The sequence below is a fragment of the Sturnira hondurensis genome, unplaced genomic scaffold (genome assembly GCF_014824575.4).
Source record: "Sturnira hondurensis isolate 20B ecotype Veracruz unplaced genomic scaffold, ASM1482457v3 Scaffold0021143, whole genome shotgun sequence".
NCBI classification, from domain to species: Eukaryota; Metazoa; Chordata; class Mammalia; order Chiroptera; family Phyllostomidae; genus Sturnira; species Sturnira hondurensis.
The window spans coordinates 26263870-26282807 of record NW_028093774.1 but is presented as its reverse complement, the minus strand read 5'-3'; the positions used below and the strand labels follow the sequence as shown (position 1 = coordinate 26282807).

General features: G+C 36.5%; 1 protein-coding gene across 5 annotated transcripts in view; it reads left to right on the top strand.

Moving 5' to 3' along the window:
• The window catches only part of PALS1 (protein associated with LIN7 1, MAGUK p55 family member), a 69366-nt gene that overhangs the window by 41637 nt on the left and 8791 nt on the right, over window positions 1-18938 (top strand). For all 5 annotated transcript variants that reach the window (XM_037031249.1, XM_037031248.1, XM_037031251.1 and 2 more), the window contains 10 exons: window positions 49-257; window positions 6142-6219; window positions 7088-7234; window positions 8403-8564; window positions 10019-10096; window positions 11392-11575; window positions 14009-14080; window positions 15042-15113; window positions 17383-17550; window positions 18179-18381. In XM_037031249.1, the coding sequence (XP_036887144.1) occupies window positions 49-257; window positions 6142-6219; window positions 7088-7234; window positions 8403-8564; window positions 10019-10096; window positions 11392-11575; window positions 14009-14080; window positions 15042-15113; window positions 17383-17550; window positions 18179-18381 (1373 nt within the window). The remainder of the gene's footprint in view (window positions 1-48; window positions 258-6141; window positions 6220-7087; window positions 7235-8402; window positions 8565-10018; window positions 10097-11391; window positions 11576-14008; window positions 14081-15041; window positions 15114-17382; window positions 17551-18178; window positions 18382-18938) is intronic.

The following is an 18938-nucleotide window of genomic DNA, read 5'->3' as shown; positions in this document are numbered from 1 at the left end:
ATTAAGACATAAAAGTAATTTACTGACACCTTTTTCTTCTCCTGCTAGAAGTGGAAGACTTGTTTTCTTCACTTAAACACATCCAACACACGTTGGTAGATTCTCAGAGCCAGGAGGATATTTCGCTGCTTTTACAACTTGTCCAAAATAAAGATTTCCAGAATGCATTTAAGATACACAACGCTGTCACAGTACACATGAACAAGGCCAGTCCTCCGTTTCCTCTTACCTCCAGTGCTCAAGATCTTGCACGAGAGGTATGTATTCTGAAGGGGTCGTTGACCTGGACAAGGTCATTGTTAGTGGTGAGGCAGTAGTATTGGAAAATGCTGGTGTGAATATAAGGCTTGTTTGACTTAAGTACTACTAATCATAATAAGAACTTAGAGTATTGAGGGAAACTCGCTACATACATTTTATCCTGGAAAAATATATACTTATTTCAGTCAGAACTGTGTTTTATGAAAGGAATTATTTTTGCACACAAAATTATATATTTGCATGGTAAAAAAGAAATTTGTCTAAATTACTACAGGGGAACATTTTTAATGCTTTTTAGTTTAGTTTTATTTTAAGCATTACATATTATAAACTGAAGTAAATGAATAATGATGAGTTAAAAATTATATCTGATAATCAGATATTATAAATATATAACCTGCAAGATTTGTTACTTGTAAATATGTTCGTATGCTTCATAATGACATTTCAGTCAACAACAAACCACACACACGACAGTGGTGGTCCATAAGATAATAATGGAGCTGAAAAGCTCCTTTCTCCTAATGATGTCGCAGCTTTCCTAACGCAGTACCATGAGGCATTACTCGTGTGTTTGTGGTGATGCTGGTGTAAATAAACCCACTGCACTGCCAGTCCTATAGAAGTGTACCGTGATGTTACGATTGCCCCCAGTATTCAGTGCAGTAACGCGCTATACATGTCAGCAGCCTAGGAGCAGTAGGCTACCCCATGGACCATCTAGATTTGTGTGAGTACACTCTGATGTTTGAATGATGAAATTGCCTGATGGCACATTTCTCCTAAGGTATCATCATTGAGTGGTGCATGACTGCATTTTGAAGTTTCTCCTCTATAAACACTATAGAAGGTCAAAAGTAATTAAATTTTAATGTACAGTGAGAGTTCTAGGTTCTGCTCCTTATCGATGTCAGATGTTTCACGTCTTTTAAATTGAAGGTTTTAAAAAATACAAGCTGGAGTGGGGGGACATTTTGTCATCATTGTAGGATTTTAAATTATTTTGATATTATAAAAACCTAATAATCCTGGAAGCCTGTCGAGTAAATCTATTTCACTGAATCCAGACACAAGACAGAGTGGGTTAGGGGAAGGGAAGGACCTCCAAAGCTGTGGACTTATGAAATAGGTTGAGGAACTTCTCAGATTAGCACAGAATGTGTGGTCCTCATGTAGGTACCTGTGGTGGGCAGAGAGCTTGTGTGTGAGAGGCTGAGGGAAGTCTAGTGTTGCCCATGGCAGGAAAGTGGGACCTAAGAACCTCTTCCCAGAAAGAAAAGTTTCCATCTGCTAGAGTTTAAAAGAGAGCTAGTTGAAACCTATTCTTTGTGCTTATCTTTTATTATTAAAATTAAATATGCAAAATTTTATTCAGATATTACTCCTGTAGTTTTACTATTATAGTTTATATGTTTTTTCTGAAAATTATTTTTCTTACAGAGATTAGAATAACTAACATTACTTTTATCTCATTTTACTCACAAATATAGCCTAACTTTTATTGTGTACGGTTGGAAGGAACACATAATAAATTATTGTAATTCTCTTCCCTGTCTTCAGGAGGAAGTTTAGTCCAGCTAACTACTGGCCCTTTGTTTTGTTGACTAGAACAATAGATGGAAAAGAAAATGAGATAAGCAAGAGAGGTCAAAATTGCTCCGATTGAAGAACATAATGGAGACCAGAGAAAGGATGGAAAGAAAGGATAAAAGCTGCAACATAGCTTAAAGGGTTTTAGGATTGGGAGAAGGAAAGAACTAGAAGTGACTTAAAGAATAAAAGCTCGGAGAGGGAAAGAAATGGTTAAAAAGGACTTAAGAATCAATTTTGAATATTAATTTTAGGGTGTTAATATAATTACATGGTTCACAATTTCAAAAGTCCTATCAAGGAGATTTTCTGAAGGTTGATTTTCACATCCCTAAAATATCTTCAGTAATACTTGAGAATTGTATTGCTTTGGTGGTGGAGGGATATGTGGGTGATACTGACCTTGGGCTGAACTTGGTCTTAAAATGAGTACAAGGTGATGAACCTACAGGGCTACAGTATATGCTTGTGCTGCACGGTCAGTGACTTCCCCTGGAGCTGGGCATGCGTGGTTGTATGGCAGCCCTGACTTACCGTGTGTGACACTTAAGAAGAGTACCCACTCAGTTCATCAGAGACAATCATTAAGTCTGATACCAAAACTGAAGGTTAAATGCACTCGTGGTCTTTATTTTACAGTTGGAAAAACCTTAGCAGTCACCTAATTCAACCTTTTTGTTTCATATCTCTGAATATTGAGGTGAAGTGAGGTTTTGTGACTGGCATAACACTAAATAGGCTGTTTGTGTTCCTTTTGCCTAATGACTTGCTTTTTAGCGTTCATGATTCCAGCTATTTAGTATGCAGTATGGAAGAGAAATTACCTTACGCTTCAGTTATGCTTTTTTATGTGGAAATTTAATTTGAGGAAGAGAAAAAAAACACAAGAATTTAGTGAACAAATGTCTTATTAAGGAGTATTTTTTGCTTTTATAACTTAAAATGTCAATTAAGTATGAATTACATATAATAATGCAGACTCTGAAAACTTCAGATTTGGAGATCTGTATTAAATCTTTGACAGCCTAGGATATTTATTAATAAACACAAAGCAAGCTTTTTGGTCATTAAAGTGATTTTATCAAGAAAAGATTGAGAAGTTAAGTTTCAATTAATGAACTTTTTGTTTATCCAGTAAAAATGCAAGCCAAACAGAGTAGGAAATGGATTTGATTATTTGATTCTGAGATACTGAGGTACATACGTGTGTGTGTGTATATAAGTATGTGGGACAAAAACTTAGAGTCAAAGAACTCTCACAAGTAAGAAAAATACTACACAGTTTTTAAAGAATGGGCAAAGGACTTGAACAGACACTTCACAAAAAGAAGAGATCCAGTAGGTTTGAAAAGTCCAGCATAATTAGCCAGTGGAGCAATGCACAGTGAAACAGAATGAGATACTACTGCATGGACACCAGAATGACTAAGATGATAGTTTGTTTAAAAGTCTGGCCATATCAAATGCTCGTGACCTTATGGAGCAACTCCATCTGAATTACTTTCTCCCTCTATTAGAAGATGTATGGTCAGGAATTATGAATTTTATTTTAAATTAATTTAGATTTGCAGTGTTTTAAAAAGAAAGACACCCTATTTTATTTTTTTTTAAGATTTTATTTATTGATCTTTAGAAGGGAAGGGAAGGAGAGAGGGAGAGAAATACCAATATATGGTTGCCTCTCGTGTGTCCCCTGCTGGGAACTGGTCTACAACCCAGGCATGTGCCCTGACTGGGAATCAAACCATGATTGCCTGGTTCGCAGGCCCACGCTCAATCCACTGAGCTATACTAGCCAGGGCTGAAAGGCACCCTATTTTAAAAATCAGTATGTATTACTCAGTTTTGGGTTACTGCATTTGCCTGTTAGTAAGACTTTAATGGAATTCTTTACTTATTTATTAGAGAGGAATGGAGAGAGAGAAGTCATCTATTTGTTGTCCTACTTATTTGCATACTCAACACTTAATTCTTGTGTGTGTCCCTTGGTGTATTGGGGCAACATTCTAACCAACTGAGCTGCCCAGCCAGGGCTGGAGTTCTTGGAGAGGACCGTTGCTCTGCCATGCTGCTCATACGTGCAGAACTCCACAGTTAGAAGCGCATTTTTCTAGGTACCAAAACCAGAGGACAGGCTGGTTTTGGTACTGTCATTACATCAATCCACTTGTGCTCAAAATAGTTAATCTCAAAATGATCTCTTAGGTTTGATAGGGGAATTACTAAAAGGTGATTTAAAATAGCCATAATAAGTATTAAAGAATTTACTGGATTCCTGTTTTAATCGTGAGTTACTTTTATAAAAAAATCTATGTATGAATTAACTTCTATATGTTTTTATTAATGGTGATAATTTTGGTTTGTTATCTGCATTATGTACTCTTTTTTGGTGTGTAATGAAGTTTGTAAATAGGAGAGGGAAGACGATCAGAGGCATGGACAGTAAGAACATGGATGCTATAATATTCGGGCACAAGTAGTCCACAGAGCAGAATTTGTACCTTTAAATATTTATGATAGAAGAAAAAATATTGAAAACAAGTGAACTGAACAAACAACTTCAGTGATTAGAAATTAAAAAGGAAAATAAACTAAAGCAGAAAAAGGAATTAGATTGTTTAAACAGAAAGAACAATAGACTGAACATTAGAAGCTGTTTCTTCGAAAAGTATTGGGTTAGTCAAAAAGTCCGTATTTTTTAAAATAAAAGACACAGTTTTATTTTCACCAATAACCTTATTGATTGGGAGACTTTGAGTGTGTTGGCTCTCTCCCACCTTGGTTGTTCTCAGTGTCTCTGTTTGATCCCTACCACCTCCAGCTGGTCTCCCTGACTGTGGAGCATCGTTCCACGAGAAATCTCCAGCACAGAAATCGGCAGCAAACCACCTTTAATACATTCCGTCAGTAGCAGCACCTCCACACACCGCAGAAATCTTTTTTTGTATTTCAGTTGCATTTTTTACCTTTCTTGAAATAATAAAGCATAATGTGCCAAAAACGCGTGTTTTCTCCCATTTTCAATATTGAAGTGGCTACTCAAAATTCACCAGTTGTGATTTTTTTAACTGCATGCTCATACTACAGCTGTCACAACACAATCTAACAAAATTGTTTCAAATAAAGACAACTAAGAGCTACTAGAGCCATTTTCCTTGAAAAAAACAAAATGGACCTTTTGGCAGACCCAAAACGAGAAATCTTTGACAAGTTAGGTGAAGAAAATATCAGTAACATTAAGAAATAAAAGTAGCGTGAATGCAGACACAAAAGATTAAAATGATCATAATACAGTTACAGCTTTCTTGCATACTTAGTAGCACTTTCTAAGTGTGAAAGTGCTACTCAGTATGTGCTTAATACTAAGAAATACAAATTGTCAAAAGTGACTTAAAAAGAGATAACCAGTAGTTATAGGTAAAATTGAAAGTCAGAATTCTGCCCCTAAAAATATCTACTAGGCCCAGATTATTTTATGTACAAAGTCTATCAAAACATTCAGGATCATATAATTCTAATGATAAATAAGCTGTTTTGACACGAATGTTGACTATTTTCCTATTCATTGCACCGTAACAACTTACATAGTAAAGCCCCCCCCAATAGTTTTGTAAACCAGTGTAAACATCGACCACACTCACCAAATAGAGGCCCATCCAACTTAAGAGCATTCATATAGAAACCTTAAAATATTAGTAATTCACATCTAGAAATCTATTGATAATTATATGCTAAGAACTGTGCCAAGCAGTTTGTATGGATTATCACAATTTTTTGAGAATCTTAAATGGTAACTGCTATTACGCAGAGGAGAAAACAAAGGCTAAAAAATTCATTATCAAGTGGCATTTATCTTAGGAGTGTAAGAACTGTTTCACGTGGGGAAAGTTTTTAATGTAACTCACTAGAATATGTTGGTGGTTCTGTTACTCTTAAACAGATTTGTCCTGTTAGTCTCCAACACTTGAAAAGTGTCTATGACTTAAAATGTAGTTGCATAAACATGATTTAAAAGTATAAAATCATTGTTACTCTTTTATAGTAGGTTGGGCAAAAGGAAATAGTTCATTCATATGCATAAATACCAAAATCCTGTTCAGTGTTTTTTTAAGTGAAGAGTGTTATTGTTAACTATGATAACAAGATTGAAAACTCAGAATTTTTAGTGTCTTTCTTTCTTATAAGTACTTTTTATGATTTTAAATTGTATCTTTAAAAAAAATACCTGTGCTGGTGCTGGTGATATTTTCTGTACCCTAAGAAGAATTCATCTTTGCATTTGTTCCTTAGGTACAAACTGTTTTGAAGCCAGTCCACCAGAAGGAAGGACAAGAATTAACTGCTTTGCTGAATGCTCCACATATTCAGGTAGAAAATGGACAGAGCGTTATATGTGTGGTTTTTCCAGCATTCAAAGTCTTTTCGAATCAAAGTCTGTTAGGGCTAGGAGAGACCTCAAGCATTGTCTATAGATTGTTTTGATTATTGGATTATATGTTTTCAAATTAAAATTAACACTATTTTTGAAACATCTTATTTAAAAGAAATTTCTCTCCTTTTTGTTTATATTTTTCATAAATTTAAATTATGTAAGGCATTGGGCCTTTAAATAGATTTTGTTTTTTGCAGTATAATAATCACTGTAGACTTGCATAACCCATCCCAGAGTATGCCCTGCTATACCTAACACATCTTTACTTATTATTGGCTATGTAAGATACAGGGTTACATCTGTACTTAATTGGAAAATTTGGAAACACATCTGAGTGTGTCACTAATTATAGTACTTCTTTTAAAGGTTTAATGATCAGCCGTGGCTGGTGTGGCTCAATGCATTGAGCATGGTCCTGCAAACCAAAGAGTTGCCGGTTCAGTTCCCAGTCGCGGCACATACCTGGGTTGCAGGCCAGGCCCCCAGTGGGGTCACTTGGGAGGCAACTACATGTTGCTGTATCTCTCCCTTTCTTTCTCCCTCCTTTCCCCTCTCTAAAAATAAATAAATAAAATATTTTTTAAAAAATAAAGGTTTAATGATCAGAATTCTACAGGGTAGGACAAAAGTAGATTTATAGTTTTGAGTACACAAAGCAGTTGATCCTTGTATTATTATTATTGTAATATTTTCATACAAACAACTGGAAACCTACTTTGGCACACTCTGTATGTGATTAAGTTAAAATTTCTAGAGAAGTGAGTCATGCTGTAACTTTAAATCCTGTGGGGTTTTTTGATACAGGCACTTCTGCTGGCCCATGACAAGGTGGCTGAGCAGGAAATGCAACTGGAGCCAGTTACAGATGAGAGAGTTTATGAAAGCATTGGCCACTATGGAGGAGAAACTGTAAAAATAGTTCGTATAGAAAAGGCTCGAGATATTCCACTGGTAAGTGTTCTACATCTCTGGACTGAGTGAGATTCCTTCTGCACGGGGTCTTCTGTGGCAGGTGGGTGAAGAAAACTCCTTTATGTTTCTAGTGGTTTTCTCCTTTGAGGTCAGTTGCTTGGAATTCTTTCATGTTCTTCCTCATACTCCTTATTCAGAGAAAAATTTGTTCATCATCTTTTCACCCATAATTTGATGAAAATAGTAGCTTGTGAAATAGTTTTTGAGGAAGAAAAGGACAAGTAATGTGTTTCTTTTATTCTCCCAGCTTTAAAAAATAATTAGAAAGTCTGATTTTTTTCATTCAGTTAAATCTATTGAAACACAATTACTTATACACTTCACATGTACTTAGAAGTATATGTTCCTTGATGTTAATATTTGTTCTGTAGCTTTTGTATGTAAAACTTTTTTCAGTCTCTTCTTAGTCTGTTGTTATTGCCTTAATTTTCCAAGCATATTCTTGAATCCTGATCTCAAATTGTGTTTTGAATAGTGTGATACCTGAAATAGAGCCTGTATGTTTATGTAACTTAGCATTCTTCCCCATCAGAAAAAAGAAATTGGGAGTTATGGCAAAAGTTTGGAAGAAAATGTTATAAACTCAGTCTACTTTAAGGCTTTTTTCTGTATTTTATATTTCTATTTTTTGAATGTATATATTTCAGTTGTGTTTCTAATTTGTGTAATAAATATTAATGTTTAATGCATTTTAATGTGCATTAGATGTATAGCTATAGTATTTAACATTTGAATAGTAACCAGATTAGTATTCATTCCTTTATATATTTAATTTTTAAAAAGGAGTTTTATAGTTATGTCATGTTCACTAATTACACCTAAATATAGTATAACCATTTTGAATAGTATCCAGAATATAGAGAACAAATTTAATTATAGTCTTCACACTGTTGTTAAGCAAGTACATTTTTCTGTTTTGTGCTTCAAAAGTTTCCTTGATTGTAGAATTTTAATGAATGGAATGTTTCTGAAGCAGGATATGTGAGGAAAATGGTCAACTTTCTAACCTAATTATCTAGCTGTGGAAGTCATTTTTTCCTCAAGATAACTGAAGGCTAGTATTATTGAATAGAAAACATAATTTTAAAATGAAGAAGTGCTCAACCAAAATGGCATTTCATTTTAAAACTGACTTTGGATTTTCCAGGGTGCCACGGTCCGTAATGAGATGGACTCCGTCCTCATCAGCCGGATAGTGAGAGGCGGCGCCGCGGAGAGGAGTGGGCTGCTGCACGAGGGGGACGAGGTCCTGCAGGTCAACGGCGTCGAGATCCGGGGGAAGGACGTCAACGAGGTTTTCGACTTGTTGGTAAGTTGGCACAGGTAGGGTAATAACTGGTAAGTTCTTGAAAGCTGGGCTTGCAGGTATTAGACATCCGAATAAAATACCTTAAAGCATTTTAAAAATAACTGTTAAGAGCATGAGATCATTTCTAGCCTAGTTTTCGCATAATATCATTCCTACAATTTTTATCAGTAATATATAAGGGTGGGTACTACTGATATTTTTTTAATTTGAGCTTTATTAGATAACATTTATTTACCTCTGAAGCTACTACTGTATCTCACTAATTCATTTAACATATATTCATTTGAGTGCCTCCTATGTGCAAGCTGCTAGAGAAAGAACAAAACAAAGTACATACCCTCATGATTTTCATAGTCATTTTGTTTATTATCCACAGTTGATTGTCATTTACTTAACAACACTAGGTAATAGCAGTGGTGTACATCTACATCGTCCGGTAGCTACATGTGGTATTTATTCCAATTTGAGTAAAGTTTAAAATTGAGTTCCACGTTCTTACAAGCTGTGTTTCAGGTGCTCTTGGCTCCCTTATCAAGGTGCATATGTAGGACATTTCTGTCATTGTGGAAAGTTCTTTAGTGCTTGTGTGATCAGGAAACCATTTGTAGACAACTTCTGACAGTAATTTATGATCGCTACCTCTATACCCACAAGCCAGATTTATATTCCTACTGACTTAACATTAGTTGTTAGAATAGAATCTGTCCTATCTGCTGATGTCAATCTAAAACATGATTATATCCTTATTTGCCCTGAAAATCCTCTGTCCTGTCTGTTCATTCACTGCTTTGGTAGAGCAAAGTGCCGGTGGTCATTGTTTTTAGCCCTAGTTTTATTGACCGCTCTCCCCGGGTAAAGCGCTGCTTCCTGTCTCGGGACCAGAAATTGTGGCCACTGTATCACTGTCAAGGTTGGAGGTATCAGAACACTGCACTAAATGATGTGCTAGGAAGTAATAGGGAGCCTAGCAGTGAGGCTCTATATAGTTAAAAAATAGAATGGATGGCAGAGACGGGGCATCTGGGAAGTAAGAATATATGTATATTTGCATCACTTTTCTAATCCTGGTCACAATTACTATTTCAAATTCTGTATTAAAACTGATGTGTGTCAGAGTAGATAACCCAAAATTGTTACAGCGCTGTGGTATTGTCCAACCCTTCACTGTGGGATCTTCCTAAACTACACTGAGTACAAGACCAGAACCCAAGACTTCTGGGCTAAAGCCCCTTCCCCAGTGCGCCAGAATCACAGAATGCCGTGTTGCCGGGCAGTTCTACTGTAGTGGAGTCCATGAAAGGCAGAATTTGTGCTTCTGGGATTAAATCTTTACTGATTTTCTTGAGTCTCCTAATGGTTCCAGAATAGTCCAGTTTAGGGAATACCGATCATAAGATCATTAAATGGTTTTCATAAGTTTGGATTTTAAAAATTACCTGATCTCTCTGTTACAGTCTGATATGCATGGTACTTTGACATTCGTTCTGATTCCCAGTCAACAGATCAAGCCTCCCCCTGCCAAGGAAACTGTAGTAAGTGATTTTTTGGTCCAATGCTTACTGTCTGATGGCTACTTTTAACTTTTTTTCTAAATTAACGAAGTTTATTTTTTAGAGTAGTTTTAGGTTCACAGCAAAATGGAGCAGAAAGTTCAGAGTTTCATATACTTCTGAACTGCATGCGTGGATAATCTCCCCCACTGTGCACACCCTGTACCAGAGTGCCCCATTTGTTACATCAGTGAATCGATGGTTCCATTTTCATTCAAAGTTCATAGTTTATATTAGGGTACACTTTTGGTGGTGTGCATTCTATGGGTTTGGGCAAATGTGTAATTATATATGTTTGTTCACCAGTGTATCGTATAGATATATTGTGTCCTAGAGAGGAAGGTAAGGCCAGGTCAAGTAGGTCTGCTTGGCCATGGCAGGGAGTTCGGATTTTAAATACAGTAAATGATCTGATTTGTGTTTGAAAAAACACTGGCTTCTGTGTAGAAATTGGATCAGTACAGCCAGTAAGGGGGAGAGTTGTCAAGGAACGTGTATATGCAGAACACATGGACAAAGCCGAAGAGGGGGCAGGATCGAGGGTGGGGCAGGGGAAAGTGGCGGGGTGTGGGGATGGAGACAACCATACTTGAACAACAATTTTTTTAAAAAAGGAAGCAACAGGAATTAGGAAACTGCCACTGAAGTCATTCTGAAGGATGATAACGGCTTAAACTTGGATGGCAGCAATTAAGCGAAAAAAATGAATCAGGCTGTGTTCTGGAAGTAAAAATGACAGGACCTTGTAATAAAAGTGGAGAGTAATGAAAGTGGAGAATGAAGGAGAGGGAGGAAGCAAGGATGCTCGAGCAAGTGAGGGGATAGTGGTGCTGCTTATAGAGGGAAATCTGGGGGGAAGCGGGTCTGGGGAGAAAGATCGAGGGGTCCGTTTTACAGGTTTGGGATGCCTGAGGGGGCATTGCATGCAGAGTTACTGTTTTACAGGTCAGAAATGGGGGCAGGCTGTCTTTATTACATTCCTTCTGCTTCTGTTAAGCCTTGGAAGCTCTTTAGTACCTCAGCTTGTTAGTGGCTGACAATACAGTGTTTTGCATTCTCTTATACATGTTTACAATCACAGGGAGATGAACTTAATTGAAGAAAACAGAGGAGCCTAAGAAAAATATTGCCCCCAAAATACTGTTATTTAACTAAACCTCCCTTCTTTCAACTCCTAATTTCTCTATACTAATGAAGAAATGTAACACTTTAATCATATTTATGCTCAATATTTTGTGTTCCCATTTCATCATTATTTTTTCCACTTGATCTTTTAGATCCATGTAAAAGCTCATTTTGACTATGACCCTTCAGATGACCCTTATGTTCCATGTCGAGAGTTGGGTCTGTCATTTCAAAAGGGCGACATACTTCATGTGATCAGTCAGGAAGACCCAAATTGGTGGCAGGCCTACAGGGAAGGGGATGAAGATAATCAGCCCCTAGCTGGGCTTGTTCCAGGTAAGGACAATGGAGTAGAAAGTACATAGTCTTAAAAAAATTTACAAAACAAACCTTCACAGAGGAAACTAACTTTTCCATCCCTTTTTAAAATTATGTAGTTAGCCCTGGCTGATGTGGCTCAGTGGATTGAGTGTTGGCCTGTGAGCGCAGGGGTCACCGGTTTAATTTCCAGTCGGGGCACATGCCTGGGTTGCAGACTGGGGTGTGTGAGAGAGGCAGCTGATTGATGCATCTCTCGCACGTTGATGTTCTCTTCCTCTCTTTCTTCCTCTCTCCCCATCTCTAAAAATAAGTAAATAAAATCAAAACAATAATAATGAGTAAAATGATGTAATTACTTTTCTTGTAGTTGTGTTTTTATGTTATAGCTGTAGCATGAGTATCTTTAATATAATTGTGGCAANGGTTGCAGACTGGGGTGTGTGAGAGAGGCAGCTGATTGATGCATCTCTCGCATGTTGATGTTCTCTTCCTCTCTTTCTTCCTCTCTCCCCATCTCTAAAAATAAGTAAATAAAATCAAAACAATAATAATGAGTAAAATGATGTAATTACTTTTCTTGTAGTTGTGTTTTTATGTTATAGCTTAGCATGAGTATCTTTAATATAATTGTGGCAAATTTGACCAAAAGTCATCAATTTTTAAATCTAAAAGCTGGAAACAAATTTTGTGTATACTTGGTCATATTTCAAGAAAGGAGGAATGAGCTTCTTATGTCAAGTGTAGAGGGCGATGCCTTACCCTTGACTCTCCACAGCACCAGTTGCAGGACATTCCTCTAGAATCCTGGAGGACTGAGCAGCCGTCATGGTTCCCTGCTCAGTGCTTCTGCCAAATATTGATTCGATATCTTCTCGCCATGCCAGCCTTAGCCCATAAATATTTAGAACTGGTGTTTATTGACAGGTTGATTGCATTGACTTTCTGAAAGTACTCATATGTAGATCAGTCAAGAAGATTTCAGTGATATTATTTGCAAGTCTTTTTATAGGACAAGTAAATAGACCCTCCTTAGTTTGAGCATGATAATGGTTTTCTGTTAGAAGGATTTTTAAGGGGTCATAATAGCCCTTATGTCCCATTAATGTCTGGCTCTACTTCAAAAAGTCACACGTGTGTATACTGTAAAAATGTGCTGTAGAAGTACAACACTATAATGTTTTTTGGTTTTTTTTTAATTTTAAAAAGATTTTATTTATTTATCTTAGAGGGGAAGGGAAGGAGAGAGAGAGAGAGAGAAAGAAAGAAATATCAATGTATGGTCGACTCTCATGCGTCCCCTGCCAGGAATCGGGAACTGGCCTGCAAGCCAGGCATGTGCCCTGACTGGGAATCGAACCGTGATCGTGTGTGGTTTGCAGACCTGTGCTCAGTCCACTGAGCCATACCAGCCAGGGCAACACTATAATGTTTTTAAACATTTTAATATGTAAATGATTAAAATTATTTTCTTCCTTATTTTTTGGTCAGTTAAAGACAAGTATTTATTTTTTAATATTGGTGCTGTTAAAACCGTCCCTCTAGCTGTAGTTACTGGTTTCGCCTAGCAATGCATCTGGACAGCTCCTGGCGAAGACCTGGTTTCCTCTGAGTCTGCTTATGTGTGTCAAACTCAGTGTTTTTGCTTATGCTTTATGTAACACACTACATTTTATACATTATCCCACCATGGGTGGAAATTGCCTAGAATTAGATATAAAAATTAAATGTAAAAGTAGAACTTTAACCTAGAATTTTCTAGGTAAAACTATTTTTAGCCTTCAGAAAAGGTATATTTAGTTTTAAGATAGGTGTCTAAAAGAAGATGAAGGTCAGAAACCTTGAAAGCCTCCTATATTGAAAGTTCAATCCTGAAGGGAAGAACTGTGTTTTTTCATTTATCTGTGTCATTAGTAAAGGTGACAAAAAAATTGTTAAAACATATACATACATTTATGCCTACAAAGTAAAAGAGGTATAAAGAGTAATAAATGCAAGGGAATATGTTTAATGGTGTCTTGGAATCAAAAAGTGATGAATGTTTACATACTATTTTGGAAAGTTAGCTTCTAGAATGAATTTGCTTGATCTCGGATAATTCTAAGTGATCAGAACTATTGTAAGATCCAGCATAGTGCTTTCCACTTAGTAGTGCTCAATGAAAGCTTTGTAAGAATTTAGCTATTAAATTTTCTAACACTAGAGTTTATTATTGATCTTTTCTAATATGTGATATATTCTAGTAATACATGCCTTAGGACCAGTTGAGAGTGAGGTTAAAACTTGCTACTTTAAACATTTGGAGGCTTAAAACCACAGCTGACACACTCTTAGGTGGCAGAAGGAATTAGAAGGGAATATTAATGACTAGTTATTTCTGGTGTTTTTCCTTGTTTTTTTTTTAACTTCTTTGTCTCAGATATTTTATTGTTTTTCTTTTTTTCTGTTAAGGGAAAAGCTTTCAGCAGCAAAGGGAAGCCATGAAGCAAACCATAGAAGAAGATAAGGAGCCCGAAAAATCAGGTTGGCGGTTTCTGTTTGACATTAGTGAGAGGTTTCTTGGGTCTTCATCTGGAGCCACATTTAAATTTACATACAGAACTGTCAAGACAGATGTATTCACGGCAGGACTGACCTGAGAGGCAAAACCGATTGTCTTAGAACTGTGAAGAAAGGGCGAAGTGTAAATATTAAAGGTGGTCGATCTATAATGTGAGATTAATGGAAAATTATAAATACTTCCCTAAAAAATAGTTTTTCTATGAACACTGTAAGAGGTGTTTATAAATTTAAAAACTAATGAACCAAATAAACTGACAAACAAAACACAAGCAGAGGCAGAGATACATGGAACAGACTAACGGCTGTAGCCGGGAGGAGCTTAGCGGACTGGATGAAAGAAGGTGAATGGATTAGCCAGAGAACTTACCTGCAGCCCTGACTGGTGTGGCTTATTTGGGTGGTGCATCACCCTGTAAACCAAAGGGTCATGGGTTTGATTCCCAGTCAGGTTACATGCCTTGGTTATGGGTTCAGTCCCTGGTTGGGGGACATATACATAGAAGAGGCCACCCATCAATATCTCTCTCTCTCTCCCCCTTCCTTCCCCTCTCTCTAAAATCAGTAAGTATGTCCTCCAGTGAGGATTTTAAAAACACATACACCTAACACATAGACACAGACACCAGTGTGGTGATGGCCAGAGGGAAAGGGGTGGGGGCTGGGTGGAGGCGGGCAAAAGGGGAATGGGCACGGAAATGGATTATGGTGGGGCAATAGGCACACGGTGCAGTGTGCAGGCGATTGATGGAGTTGTCCACTTGGAACCTGTGTGGTTTTACAAACCAGTGTCACCCCAGTAAATTCAATTTTAAAAAAACTGTAGCTCCTTCAGTTGAAGAACTGAGTTCTTCAATTTGAAATATGTAGCTTTATTCAAGGAAACAAATAACCGTATTTAGTTATGTTTATGATTGTTCAACAGGAAAGCTGTGGTGTGCAAAGAAGAATAAGAAGAAGAGGAAAAAGATTTTATATAATGCCAATAAAAATGATGGTAAGTTCTACTCTTAGAGGTGGCTAATTTGTATTTGGAAGAGGACCAGTATTTAACACTTCAAAGAAATTAAATTGATATTTTCAGGTAGTTTTGTTTCTAATCCTGTTTCGCCTCTTAATATGACACAAGGGGTTAAGAAAGTAATTTAGCAAAAATGATTTTCTTGGAATCCTATGAGTAATACAGTGCTTCGAATTCTGAGAAAAACTGGTATAAAAATTAAAGTATGATTAACATATATAGTGTTATATTGATATTTCTTTAATTTTGAGGAAACTGAATTGAAATTCCACTTAGTTCTTTCCTACTTAAACTCTTTATTTGTGAAATTAGTACAAGCTTCTAACAAATTCTAACAATATACCTGTATTTTAAGTGAACAGTGACTATTTTGTCACCAAGGCAGCCCATTCCACAGAGCCAGCCTCTTGCTGGCAGGGGCAGGCACACAGCAGAGTCCACTAGTTTCTTTCTGCATCAGAAGCTCTCATGACATGTGGCTCATGTTCCCAAGTGACAACATTCTGCGGGACCTGAGGTGTGGCTATTGGGTTTACATTGGGTACCTGCTGTGTTAGTTCAACAGTTTCCACAGCATCCAATTTTTTATAAACCAGACCTGACTGACTTCTTTCACTCCTTCTTCATTGGTCCCTTTGGGCATTAGACTTCTTTACCTCTGCTTTGGTTCATGTTGGAAACAAGGCAGGATAATAAAGTCAAGGCGGTCTTCAACTTCTTAAACAATTTATAAGGCTTATTCTCTCAATACCTTGAAATATTTTTTCAGGCAGCATAAATTAAAGCAGTGAAAATAAAATGTTATAGATCATTGAAAAACTCCATATAAAACTAAATCTGAGATTCCATCTATTTTAATTAATTTTTTTTCCCAAAACAAACATTCTTAATGGTAATTGATATGTAACTAAGAAAATTTACTGAATTTTTAATTCTTTTTTCTAAACACAGGTAAGTGATTAATATCTTTTTCATCATTTCAAACATACTAAAATTAATCTTTCAGCTGTAATAGCTATTCTAGAAAACTTGCAAATCTGAAGTCTACAGATTATAAACTAAGTCTATAAATCACAATTGTGCCACAGCCTGATATATGTGTTAGAAGAAGGAACTCAGATTTTTCAGAGTGAAAAGCATTTGGAGAAGGGAAGGAACTATATTTGTTTGTAATGGTGTCATCATAATTAATATTTTATTAATGGTAACTGTTTTTATAATTTTTATTCTAGGAGGCTAATTATACATGCTTTAGAGACTTTTATCCATTTTAGTTCTCACAATAAATTCTGTGAGGTTCCAGATTGATAAATTCAAATTTGGATGTTGAAGTGTCCTGCTTGGGTTCTTACAGCTAAGATATAGTTGAGCTGAAATTTAAACAAATACAGTTTGTGTTCCTACTCTGCACTCCATGCTAAGCACACAGGAGACTAAGGTGTCCCCCTGCCCCATGGAACTGACAGCCGAGAGGGTCTGACCTCACACTGGCGCTCCCTCTCAGGTGAATTCGCACGAGTGAGAAGGTGGCAGGCTGCTACTGTCTGCCTTTGTTCCAACCACTTAACAGCTCTGATTTCATCTGAATTAACGGGCGTCAGGAATGTTACCCCACCTATCGTAATTTATACCTCTTTTTGAGTCATGACCTCAGGTATTCCAGAAAAGTAAGTATAAATGCAGGAAATTTAAAGGACACAGATACAATCTGTTTTCAATTTCTAAAGTCACCGAAAAGTATTTCAGCGTTCCCTCATACCACTAGTTGTAGCCACTACGTGTGACTGTTCATGCTGGGTATTATGCTCAGCATATATACATTAGGTCTAGTCTTTAAACCAACCCTCTAAGTAAAGTGTTAGTAACCCCATTTTACAGAAATGATAGATAGTACTCCCCTTAGTTCATCCCCTTAGTTCATCCCCCTTAGTCCACCCTCTGTCAAAATGTTGGCTATAAATTACCTGTGTTACTTAAGAATCAGTGTGGTTATACACTGATTATTCTAGAAACAAGAAAAGCATTTCTAGAACAATTACTCTATGGTCTGACTTATTTTCATGGTTTCCTGGAAAGGGTATGACTGGGAAGATGCTCATGGAAGATGCTCATGCTCCTGTCTTGATCCAAAAAGTTAGCGTTTTTAATAAGAAATTTCACGCTTTCCAATTTTTTGGAAGACGTATGGATATATGTTTATTACATAGCACTAATTCTATCTGAAGGTCTTTTTCTTTTTTTAAAGACTATGACAATGAAGAAATCTTAACTTACGAGGAAATGTCACTGTATCATCAGCCAGCAAATAGGAAAAGACCTATCATTTTGATTGGCCCACAGAACTGTGGCCAGAATGAATTGCGCCAGAGGCTCATGAACAAAGAGAAGGACCGCTTTGCATCTGCAGTTCCTCGTGAGTTCGGATGCTTCCCCGTTTCCCTGTGTTTCTCAGTTCACCACCTCAGAGCCCGACTGTGTAGGAAAGTTTTCCGTCTGTTTCATCAGAGCGGTGTTGCCCTGAAAAGAGGAGTCTTGTTTTAACCAGATCTTCTTGAGAAATTTCTCTTTTTCCTAAGAATATGATACTAATTACTTTCTAAATGAATTTTATTTTGTGCTTCTTATGGTTCCCTGTTCAATAAGAAGTCAACTTCTGTTTTTTTAAACTGTTGCAGAAGATAGAAATTTAGACATAATCTCTGAACATAGAAGTTCTGTTTAAAAATTGTATGGTACCATATATAGTACCTAACCTTACGGAAATAGACTTCTGGAGAGGTGAGTAGTAGTGTTTTAAATGCAAGGTGCAGTAATTTAAAATGTAAGAAAGTTACAAATGTAACTATTAATAAGATACTAGAAACATATTTTCATTTCTCAATCTAGAAATTAGTGTTAAACACATGGGCTCTTAACATTTTATCAACTAATTATTTTGTTTTCTATATTATAAAATCATATTCTGATTAACAAGATTATGCCCCACCCTTACCCTGATCTATGCCAATGCCAATTATTTTTGTCTGACTTTATTTGCTCAGATACAACTCGCAGTAGGCGAGACCACGAAGTAGCTGGTAGAGATTACCACTTCGTTTCTCGGCAAGCATTCGAGGCAGACATAGCGGCCGGAAAGTTCATTGAGCATGGCGAATTTGAGAAAAACTTGTATGGAACCAGCATAGATTCTGTACGTCAAGTGATCAACTCTGGGAAAATATGTCTTTTAAGTCTACGTACACAGGTAAAGCTCTTTTGGTTTAGGGTATCGAACTTGAGGGCATTTTTTGCAAAGGAATTTAGGGCGATTGTATTTTGGCCCATAGGACCTAATTAAGTTCATACACAGCTTTTTCCCACTGCTTCCCTATGAGAAACCAGACAGACTGCTAAATCTCAATTTCCTCAGCGAGTAAAATACATTCATGCCTACATATATATATTCACGAACCTATTTTCTAAAACATAAAGTACAGTAACTGTGATACTGGTAGTACTTTAAGGATTTTAGAGTTTATTAAAAATTTTCCCTTTTTTGATTATTCTGAGAAAAATTAGAATAGAGGACATATTTGTGGCTTTAAGTACTATACTTCAAGTATTAGCAAGTATTATAATAAATGCTTAGTTGTATTAAATAATGAAACTTCCATTGGCTTCTGTTATTTTGCAGACTAAGCAAAAACTTAAAAATAACAGTTGCTTTTTTATTTCCATTAAAAAATAAAATAATTTGAGAAATTTGTGATTTTTAAGATTGTGTTTGTTGTGGAAAAGTTTTTCTAGACCAGGCAGCTTCAG